An 11920-nucleotide genomic window follows, 5' to 3' on the forward strand; every position below is an offset into this window, starting at 1 on the left:
CAAAAAAAAAAAAAAGAAAAAAAAAAAGAAAAAAAGAAAAGGAAAAAGAAAAGATAAAAAAAAAGAAAAAAAAGAATGAAAAGAAAAGAGAAAGAGAAAGAAAGAAAAATCGAGATTACCGGTCTTGGCTGCAACGTGCCAGCAAGTGTCGGGCAACGATTGATAATCGATCATGATCTGATGACGTAGCATGCGACATGAACGTTCACAAGAGATGCGAGGAGAGCGTGCCGAATCTTTGCGGATGCGATCACACCGAGAGACGTGGTCGTATAAACTTGCACATCTCGTGCTCCGGAAGCAAGCTCACCGTCGAAGGTACGTCCGTCAACTGTTTGATTTAACACCTGTGAACCTACTACGGATTTAGCTCTCGACTTTGCCCGCTCTTTCACTTTTCTTCGTCCATTGCAAAAAGACGGCACACTCTAGAAATTATCGAATTTCTTTTTTGCTGGACAAAATCTTTCTTCCGTAGTGCTTTTATCGACATAAATTACGTATAAGCAACGTAAATTAAATTAAAAACTTTTACAGTTTATATTTTGTATTGTTAGAAAAAAAAAAAAAAATAGAGTCAGAGTGGTGATGTCTACATCCGCGTAAAAATACCTGCCTACCTGCCACGAAGAAAACAAACAAAGGAAGGGACGAAGGGATCTGCAAAGCCGACGGCGCGGGCGGCATGTTTTCGATGTTATAATTATAGCCTACCTGAGCGAAATGAAAGTTATTTCCAAGCGGAATCGCGGAACGTGTGCGCGTGCGCGTGTACGGGTTTCCATAAAGTCTCTTTACAATTTCAAAAATTTATTACAAAGGCAAATCAAAAGGCAGACAAGCAGGAATTATTACAAAATGAGACGTATATATCTAAGTTTTTTCTTGCCTTATTTAATACATCTCTATATGGGCGCCATTAGTTGCGTTGGAACCCAATACCATTTATTACAATACCATTTGGTTTATTATATATAAATCAAATTTATTTAAAAAAAACTAGATATAAATAAATACGACAAACATCTAATTTCTAAATATGTATTTATTTATTTTATTTCACAAAAAAATAATATATATATATATATATATATGTATATATTACCGTTCTTAAATTTTTTGGAATAAGTAAAATTTATTTTGTATCTTTTGTATCAGGATTAATTTATTTATTTTAATAATTTAATTATCTCGAAAGTAAATGATCTAAATATATATATACACACACACACACACTTTCGAGATAATTCAATTATTAAAATAAATTAAATATATATATATTTAATATGAATATTATATTATTATTATTAATATTATATTATAATTTAATATAAATATAAATATTATAAATACATATATATATACATTGAGATCAGTTACTTTCGAGATAATTAAATTATTAAAATAAATTAATTATAAATTAAATATATATATATATATACATATTTAATATAAATATTATATTATTATTAATATTAATATGTTATTCATTAACATTATATTATAATTTAATATAAATATAAATATTATAAATATATATATATATATTTAGATCATTTACTTTCGAGATAATTATGTTATTAAAACAAATTAATTAACCCTGATACAAAAGATACGAAATAAATTTTACCTATTTCGAGGAACTTAAGAACAACGATCTCAGCCTTGTCGCGACGATTTAAAATCTGAAAGACCTGTCTGCTTTCGCCTTAAAATTTTGCAAAAAAAGGGGAATAGAAAGAATTTGTCAGAGAGACGGGAGATTACATTACACATTGAAACCGTATTAAAGTAAAATTGAATTACTTAGGTGTACCTACGTATGTAGGTACTTAGGCAGTCTTTTTCACACACTTTCCCGCGATAATTGCCATTAAAAATATCCTTGAGATCGATTTATCGACGCTTTCGTCAAACGAAACTGGCTCTCTGGTGGCACGAGAGGCGAGATATAGGGCCCCGGAGGGCCGTTAGGCGACGCGACGCGACGCGACGAACGCAACGTCTTTATTATTAGACGATTATTACCGGTGAAATTCAGCTTCTTTCGTCTCAAGGCCGGGATATATATTAAACGATCGTTGATTATCGTAAAACGAGGAAAAGAACCTCTCCTCGTTGCATCCTTCGTTGCTCGTGTGGGACGACCACGAGGGGGCGGTGGGAAGGTCGAAAGGCGCAAAAAACCGAGTGCTAAGCCGTAGAGATGCTCTCTCCTCCCCCCCCCCCCGCCGCCACGTTTGGCGGCACGTAATCGCGCTAAAAAGTCAAGCTCCCGCTGTGGATTACAGTGAAACAGGGACGAAATCTGATTCCGATGGATCCAAACGGCTTGTCGGATCCGTACGTGAAGCTGAAGTTGATCCCGGATTCGGACAACGTGAAGAAGAAAACGAAGACAATCAAGTCGTCGCTGAACCCCGAGTGGAACGAGACAATCATTTTGTAAGTGGTAGCGATAAAAAAAAAAAAAGAAAAAAAAAAAACGGCAGCGATTTTTTTCACGTCGTGCAGTATCTTTGACCTTTGACTTTTCTTTTTTTTTCAGCGACCTGAAACCCGAGGACAAAGACAGGCGACTGTTGATCGAGGTCTGGGATTGGGATCGAACGTCGAGGAACGACTTCATGGGCTCCCTGTCGTTCGGTATATCGGAGCTCATCAAAGCGCCGGCCACCGGCTGGTTCAAGCTCCTCACGCAGGAGGAAGGAGAATTTTACAACGTACCTGTGCCGGAGGAGGGTGTGGATCTTGCCGAGTTGAAGATGAAAGTGCGAGTGCGTTTTCTCTCTCTTTCTATCTCTCTCTTTTTTTCTTTCTTTCTTTCCTCCACGAACAAAACACCGACGACGAATAAAACCATCTAGCATCTAGCAGCTTCATTCGTTCTTCTCGTAGAAGACCTCGGTGACGAGAAAAACCACCGCCACTCAGGACAAGGAGGTGCCGCACAACATGGGCAAGAGCGACTTGATAAGAGCCAGCGATTTCAACTTCCTGATGGTGCTCGGCAAAGGCAGCTTCGGCAAAGTCAGTCGTCCGTATATGCACACGTGTATGCATTGAGGATAACGGAAAGTAACGAGGAAATGGTTTTTTACATTATGTTGCGATTGTCTTCCATGGCATTACTTTCCGCTACCCCTAACGTATATACACATATACAGAGTGGGCCGGAATTCATAGTACAACCGGTTCTACGTCAGAGAATAAGAAAAAAATTTGGTACAACATTCGGTTTTCGAGAAAATCGACACTAAAGTTTGTTCATTCTTTGAGTTTCCACGCAACGAATTGCCTTCGTTGTTAGAGGGTGTACCCTTGGCTACTGCAAGGAGTATGATTTTCCAACATGACGGTGCACCGCCGCGTCACGCGACGGAGGTTGAAAATTTTTTAAATCAAACGTATTCGCGTTGGATCTACCGCGATGGTAAGGCACGTTGGCCACCCAAGGTCCCCGGACCTCGCGCCTCTAGATTTTCTTTTATGGCGGCATGTGAAAGAACAAGTTTATAAAGACAACATTTCAAACGTTCGCACGTTCGAAGCAAACGATTATGGAAAAATTCGAGAAATTGAACAACGACATTGGCTTACATTCTGTTCAGACGTCGTCGATTCGTCGAGCAAACTTGTGTATGCAGCAACGAGGAGGACATTTTCAACGATACTTGTAACAGCGTACTGTGTTGTAGCGCTGCGATAGAAAGTAGTAACAAGGAATAAAAAAATTAATTATCAGTAGGGACACTTTGTACTGCTTTAATCACTCGATAAATAATGTTTGCAAACGCTGCCTCGGACGGAGACAACTACGCTGTAGAAGAACAGACAACTAAATCGTTCACAAAGATGAACAAACTTTAAAGTCGATGTTATACCAAATTTTTTTCTCATTCTTTGACGTAGAATCCACCGCCTGCACGAATTCGGGCCCACCCTGTACAGTTGCGCAATGATAAAACGATGCACACGTCGTTCACAGTTCCTAATGGTAATGGTATTGAAGGTGATGCTGGCGGAGAGGAAAGGTACCGACGAGCTCTACGCCATCAAGATCCTGAAGAAGGACATCATAATACAGGACGACGACGTGGAATGCACCATGGTGGAGAAACGCGTTTTGGCATTGTCGAGCAAGCCGCCGTTTTTGGTGCAGCTGCACTCCTGCTTCCAAACCATGGATCGACTCTACTTTGTGATGGAGTACGTAAACGGTGGCGATTTGATGTATCAGATACAGCAGTGCGGCAAGTTCAAAGAACCGGTGGCAGTGTAAGTATATTATACTCAATGGGAACGTCGTATTTTCACCGACAACCGAGCACTGTACCTTGTCGTCTTTTCTAGATTCTACGCTTCCGAAATAGCGATCGGTCTCTTCTACCTTCACGGCCGTGGCATCGTCTACCGAGATCTAAAGCTGGACAACGTTCTGCTCGATCAGGACGGCCACATCAAGATCGCGGACTTTGGAATGTGCAAGGAAGGCATCACCGGTGACAAGACCACCAAAACGTTTTGCGGAACACCTGATTACATCGCCCCGGAGGTTGGTGTTATCGCTCGTATACGCACTGTTGTACTGAAATGTGTGAGCGATACACATACAGTATCTATACATCCGTTTCTTTTTTTCTTTTCTTTGTTATCCTGTAGTTTGTTTTTCTGCATTTATACGTTTCATTTGTTTCTCTGTAAGCAGGGCTTGAATGAAACTGTTGAAATTTTCAATTTCAGTTCTGATATAACAGGTATTTCCTTACTTTTTAAGTTTTTCTGTTCTGGGAGAACAGTTTTATATTTACTGAAACTTATATTCCATTATATATATATATATATATGCATAGATAGAAAACTTCTAGTTGAACAGAAACAGTTATTCTGCTTTGGAAAATGTTAAATTTCTTTCAAACAAATTTACCATCAAGTATTATTGCATAGGTTTGAGGTTGAAACCTTGAATCATATAATTGCATAAAAATCCCATATACACTCATCTGTACTTGTCCTTGTTTTCAATTCCTTAAATAATGCTAATTAGTAACTGAAAAAGAGTAGAAACTTTTATATTCTACCTTCAAATATCTGTTAAGAAGCGAACGTTCCTTTCAGGACGTTTATTCGATCAAACACAAAATAACTGTTACAATTGAACTTTTTATAAGAGAATCAAAATTTTAATGCAACAGTTGATTTGAAACGGCAAAAGACATAATCTAGAAGCTGTGAAAGTTTACTAAACAACGTATATTTATAAAAGTTTACAGTTAAATTACAAGCCCTGCTGGGGGGAAGGAAAAAAACCTGCTGTGCCTTGTGTCTTTTTTTTTTTTAATCTGTCCTTATTTATTTGCTAATCTTAATCTTCTGCCATGTAGTTACCTTTATCAATTGTCGTGATTATGTATGCATGGATGATGGATGCTTGTACGTACCATTCTGCGTGGTAAGGATACAAGACTGTCTCGTTGCTTATTTACCATGATTCGGATAAATGCACATCCCCTCATTTCGTTGCAGATTATATTGTACCAGCCGTACGGCAAGTCGGTCGATTGGTGGGCATACGGCGTGCTGTTGTACGAAATGTTGGTCGGTCAGCCGCCGTTCGACGGAGAGGACGAAGAGGAGCTGTTCGCCGCCATCACCGAGCATAACGTCAGCTATCCAAAGAGCTTGTCGAAGGAAGCCAGAGAGATTTGCAAAGCGGTAAAAACCGCGATCAGCCACCACGATCAGCTTCTTCTCCTGATTCTGAATCACAAAAAATTGAATCAATCGTCTGCCCTTTTTTCAGTTTCTCACCAAGAACCCGGTCAAGAGACTCGGGTGCGGGCTACGCGGCGAGGAGGACGTCCGCAGTCACGCGTTCTTTCGGCGGATCGACTGGGAGAAGATTGAAAATCGAGAGGTGCAACCACCGTTCAAACCAAAGATCGTGAGTGTATTTGTATACAGCAAATTGAAGAGAAACTGTAAAGAAATAACAATAATTTCGTGAACTGTTCTGCTCTTGTAGAAACATCGCAAGGACGTGAGCAACTTTGACAAACAGTTCACCTCGGAGAAGACGGATCTGACGCCCACGGACAAGTTGTTTATGATGAACCTGGATCAAACGGAGTTTATGGGCTTCTCGTTTCTCAATCCAGAATACGTGCAACACGTTTAAGTCGATAGAGTGTCTAAGTCATTGGCTAGGTTTTAATCTCTCTCGTCGTACGTTTCCCCCCTCCCCCCACATTCTTCCTCTGACCTTCATCTTTCGACTCTTTGCTACTCAGGGCTTTCACCTTCGTCATCTCTTTCTCTTTCTATCTCTCTCTCTCTCTCTCTGTCTGTCTGTCTGTCCTTCCTTCCTTCCTCTTTTCCCTCACTGTGGGGTTAGGGCCTGTATCGATTGCCAAAGCAACCCGAAACTCTCTTCGTCTCATTCGTATCCCCTCCCCCCTTACCCCGCCGGAACAAAGGATCGCGATGTGTTTTCGTTTGGCCGCGAGAAAATGACGATCGGGGGATCGTTAGAAGAAAACGAAAGAAATAAGCTACAATCATTCGCTGAGGAGGCATCGTTCTACTCCTCAGAATATCGAGAATATTTTTCCTAATTACACGGCTGTCGTCCCTTCACCCTTCACCCCCAACACGATATTGCGTTGTATCGTTTTTACTTCGGTATGGTCCTATCGTTGCCTTCCAAAATACACACGTACACGACAAACAAACAAACAAACAAACAAACACACAAACACACACACAGACAAACGACACGTATTGAACAGATACGAATTAAATTATATTCTGATTGTCACTATCATGATTATTGTTATTATAGGTAATCTTACACATAATACGGAATAATGCGAAATTGTTATTACTCGTTACTACGTATTGAATTTCCATCCGCGTTTCCGTTCGACGTTCTTCGTCAGTCTTTCGTCAGTCTCTTTGCGAATCCTTTACTCGAAGTAGTCGAAGTATACGTATACACCTAAATAGTGTGCTCGAACGTTCTCATGCACCGGTTTTATCACGGATTGAAACTTACTTACTAGCGGGTACGATGCATAATGTATTCGATTTATATCCTCGTTTTTTCGTATATATATACATACATACATACATATATATATATATACATATACATATATATATTCTGCACTCGTTTACACGAACACTTGTACAGAGGTGCGCGAGGTGCATTTGTATGTACATTGTATGCACGCGCGCACCGCGAGTAAATATTCTACGGATACGATCTTCTTCTTACTTCGTACTTGTGTTTCCTACTATTGATCGAGATTGTCGGAGCACGTCTCCTCTAATCGTACGAGAATTCACATTACGTTGTAACATCCGCTGGCAGGAACGTGCTCGACGATCGGTACAACACCGGTAAGAAGATTAAAAAGATGAAGTAAAACTAATCTCGTACGACGGATGCGAGGGCTTGCTCTTGTTCTCTTTCTCTCTCTCTCTCTCTGGTCTTACTCGACTCTTCCGTTTCTAGGAGCGGTGAACTCGGGGAGGGGGGATGAACAAGGCAGGTCTCGCCTCCGTCTTGCTTCCTTTCGTTTGTCGATTTCGAGGTCACAGGTCTCTGGTTCGAAGTCGCAAAAGAAAGGGCAATCGCTTCGGTATTCCCTGGTGAAAACTCTTCTCGTGCCTGAAATCCTCGCTCCAGTGATATAAGCCTTTTCTATTTTCGAGCTTGTTGCGGCTCGCGTTATCGAGGACGAGAACGAGGGTGGCCCGTTCGCGGAGAATCGTGGATAACCGTCTCCTCCTCGATTCCTCTTTCTCGGTCGGCTAGCACGCCGATGACACTCGATCGTAGGATTAATCATTACTTGTCGATTAAATGCGCGTAATTGTTGTAGCTAGATGTGTATGTGCGTACGTGTATACATACGCATGTATGTACGTACATGTACATACACGAGTACACATTTACGTATACACGTGCAGAGTTGACTGATTCGTTGACTAAAACGGACATGCCCTTTTTTTCTACACGTGTTTCGCGTATAAGGTGGTTTATAATCGTTTCAAGTGACGGTGGTGCGACGGGGCGATTCCACGTCAAAGAATGAGAAAAAAATTTGGTATAACATCGACTTTAAAGTTTGTTCATCTTTGTGAACGATTTAGTTGTCTGTTCTTCTACAGCGTAGTTGTCTCCGTCCGAGACAGCGTTTGCAAACATTATTTATCGAGTGATTAAAGCAGTACAAAGTGTCCCTACTGATAATTAATTTTTTTATTCCTTGTTACTACTTTCTATCGCAGCGCTACAACACAGTACGCTGTTACAAGTATCGTTGAAAATGTCCTCCTCGTTGCTGCATACACAAGTTTGCTCGACGAATCGACGATGTCTGAACAGAATGTAAGCCAATGTCGTTGTTCAATTTCTCGAATTTTTCCATAATCGTTTGCTTCGAACGTGCGAACGTTTGAAATGTTGTCTTTATAAACTTGTTCTTTCACATGCCCCCATAAAAGAAAATCTAGAGGCGCGAGGTCCGGGGACCTTGGGTGGCCAACGTACCTTACGATCGCGGTAGATCCAACGCGACTACGTTTGATTTAAAAAATTTTCAACCTCCGTCGCGTGACGTGGCGGTGCACCGTCATGTTGGAAAATCATACTCCTTACAGTAGCCAAGGGTACATCCTCCAACAACGAAGGCAATTCGTTGCGTGGAAACTCAAAGAACGAACAAACTTTAATATCGATTCCCTCGAAAACCGGGCCCCAGATAAAAAAAAATGTTGTACCAAATTTTTTTCTCATTCTCTGACGTAGAATCGCCCCCCGCTCGGTTGTACCACAAATTTCGGCGTTGAAGCACGAAGCCGTCAATAACCTTTGGACGACGACGCTCACCCTCTCGAGAGCGATGTAGTCACCAAGAACTCGTATCTTTTCTTTTCTCTCCTCGACTCCAAAGGATCGGCCACTCTTCCGTTTATCGTTATCTCGCGTTTTGACATCGAGGGGAAAAATTCGTTCCGAAAGGGAAGAGGATTCAGCGCGATCGTTGGGAACTAAACGTTGAAACTTGGTAACTCGCGCTGCCTCATCACGGCGGTCCGCGCGTCCGAACAACGAAAAGATACGAGTTCGCGAGTTTTCTCGAAAGAGAGAAAAAAAAAAAAAAAATGTCGGGCGTAACAGTTAACGTGTCTGATTAAGCGTGTTCCAATAAGTAACGTAATTATTCGTAACGTAGTTCTCGCCCCCCTTATTCAGCGAGCGACTCAATCTTGTTCTTCTATCGGCGAGTCGAGCGGATGTTTACGTAATCTCGTCCGCGTTCCAGCTGCGATCGTTGGATCGCCGATTTCGATCGAATTCGCCCGGGCTTCAGTGGCATCCACACTCGCCCAGATTTCCTTACTGCTTCGCGTAGTAAGCTTCCAATAAACGATCATTTCGATAATCAACAAACAAGCCTTTTCGGAACGCGAATTTTCCACCTTTCGCCGTTTCGTTTCTCACCGGGTAAGCGATCATTCAGATCTTCTTTCGCCCAAGGTCGAAATATAATTCACCGGGAATTGGAATCGAATTGGAATCTCGACGAGGTTCGAATAAATTGCCCTACGCACGAGACTGCGTAATCTCCGCTCGGGATCTATTTTTGTACTAAAAAAGGAAAAAAGAAAAAAAAGAAAAAAAAAAGAAAAGAAATAGAAATGAAATTCGACGAGAGAAATCGGCCGTAAAAAACGATCGATGGCGATTCTTCCTTCTCTTGCTCGTCGTCGAGAAGGAGCGTTTCACAGTTACAGTTCTTTCCCCCCACCCCTCCCCACTCCCCCCTCCCCCCGTGGCGACGACTAACTTTCGTAAACGCTGTTTCAGTGTTTTGCGTTGGAGGAACGAGGAGTCTAGCAATCGAGCGTTCTCCAAATCGGTACGACGCGACGCGACGCAAAGTATCTGGCAAATGCTCACGTTCTCGTCGTTTATTGACTGCGTCTTATGTTGCGTAAGTTAAGCTTAAACGAGCTTCGCTCGACGCTGGCGTTCCAGCGAAGCGACGCGGTGTATTATTATTATTATTATTACTATCATTACTATCATTACTATTATCATTATTATTATCATTATTATTATTCAGAGTCGTTGTGCCGATTTGTCTCTTTTGTTCTTCTCTGTCCTCTTTTGGTTTTTCTTAAAAAAAAAAAAAAAAAAAAGAAAAAGGAGAAAAAGGAAAAAAAAAAGATCTCTCTCTATCTATCGATTTTTCTTTATCTCTCTGTTTAGGGGTAGTTTACTTTCTCCTCCTCGATTCTGCTTCTGCCATCTTTTCCCTTTTATCCCTGGCCGCACTCTGTCCGCTGTTCTTAATAAAAACTCGCGCGTTTTATTAAAAGTAAGGGGTAGAGAACAGGGGGCAGTCGTTTACGCAGTCTTCTCAGCACGACGAACAGACACGTTTTGTTCATCCTCGTTGTCCTCGAGAACTCGTGAATCTCGCGTAAAATCGAAAGCAACAAACGTTTGCAAATGTGTCTGTTTGTCCCGCGAAAGACCGACAGCAGCACTAGTAACCAATGACAAAAAAAAGAAGAGGACGAGATCGGGATGTTCGAAGTTTTAGCGAATGTAATCCACGTAGTTCCGATCACTCTCCAAAGTTGTAATTCCGTTCTTTTGCTCTCGATTATACACGTCGTACAACACTACACTTACACACACTAAACACACACACGCGCACACACACATACGTTCGCTCGTACACACAAACACACACACACACACATATTTTTAAAATGTTTTGTGCATTTATAATGTCGTAATAAAAGTTTCGAATCGTGTCATGAGAAAGATTATTCGTACGTATGACGTGCACCGACACTGTGTCGACACTGGCGACAGCCGCGCGAAGCATTTTGTTCGCGTTTGAATTTGCCGCGCGGTTGGTAATGGCGCAGCTGGCAATGGCGGCTGCCGCAGTAGCGCGCTCTGCCGGTAGTAGTTACCGACCGCGAGAAGACGCCACTTGTGTCGTTGCAGCGTCGTCGGGAGTCGAATCGTTTGAACGTTCGAACGACTCGCCGATCGAAATCATCGTCGTTGTTGACATTTCGCTCAACACACACACTGGAACCGTGTACTCGACGTCGCGATCGTTGTTTTGTTTCGCTCGTTCGACCTCCGTGACTCAACCAGCTCAACGTCTACTTTTTTTTCTCTCCCTGAAATCAAATTTTTTTCCCGACCGACGGGATACATTTTCGAACTCTCGCCACGTGAGCGAGTCGCGTCAATCGAAGTCGTCAGACGACAGTTCGTCTTCGAGTCGACTAAACGCGTTTGGATCAATTGTGCCGGTCTGTGAAATTGATTTGAAACGCGCGACGCGATACGATCGTCGAGGAACGTGAATTGGACAAATCGAGGCTCGAGAATTGCGCTGCGCGGCAATTCCAAAGTTTGCGAAACGAGTCCCGATCAAAAAACATGGTGGTTACGTGTTATCACACGAAAACTATTCGACTGCGGCCGACAGGAATCGAGATGGCAGTCAGGAAGCATCGATTTCGACAGGGGTAAGTTGTTTCTTTTATTTTTTCATACACACACACACACGCATACATACATAAACTCGAGTAAATACCAGATAATTTACGAATATATAATTCATTTATTTCGTTGATACTTGATACGTGCCAGAATATTTCTACGCTATAGTCGATATAAATTGGCTAAGGCTTTGGACTATCTCCGGTATATTTGCGACTCGTCGTCGCGAGACGTTGACCGTTACGTCGGTGCGGTTGAGGTTGCGTCCGCACGTGTTTACATTTACAAACTATGTACAACTTTGACGCGTAAACATAAACATAAACATAAACGACAAAAAGGAAAGGAGGATTGGGAGGGGGGGGGGGGGAAGAG

General features: G+C 41.9%; 1 protein-coding gene across 1 annotated transcript in view; it reads left to right on the top strand.

Moving 5' to 3' along the window:
- LOC122530790 (protein kinase C, brain isozyme) overlaps window positions 1-6189 on the top strand; it is a 32834-nt gene extending 26645 nt beyond the window's left edge. The window contains exons 5-13 of the mRNA XM_043658089.1: window positions 190-318; window positions 2292-2445; window positions 2549-2777; window positions 2899-3030; window positions 4013-4278; window positions 4354-4555; window positions 5527-5715; window positions 5804-5944; window positions 6026-6189. Of these exons, the coding sequence (XP_043514024.1) occupies window positions 190-318; window positions 2292-2445; window positions 2549-2777; window positions 2899-3030; window positions 4013-4278; window positions 4354-4555; window positions 5527-5715; window positions 5804-5944; window positions 6026-6178 (1595 nt within the window). The 3' untranslated portion in view covers window positions 6179-6189. The remainder of the gene's footprint in view (window positions 1-189; window positions 319-2291; window positions 2446-2548; window positions 2778-2898; window positions 3031-4012; window positions 4279-4353; window positions 4556-5526; window positions 5716-5803; window positions 5945-6025) is intronic.
- The last annotated feature ends 5731 nt before the right edge of the window (window positions 6190-11920 follow it).

The sequence above is a fragment of the Frieseomelitta varia genome, unplaced genomic scaffold, assembly GCF_011392965.1.
Source record: "Frieseomelitta varia isolate USP_RPSP 00005682 unplaced genomic scaffold, Fvar_1.2 scaffold_353, whole genome shotgun sequence".
Lineage (NCBI taxonomy): Eukaryota > Metazoa > Arthropoda > Insecta > Hymenoptera > Apidae > Frieseomelitta > Frieseomelitta varia.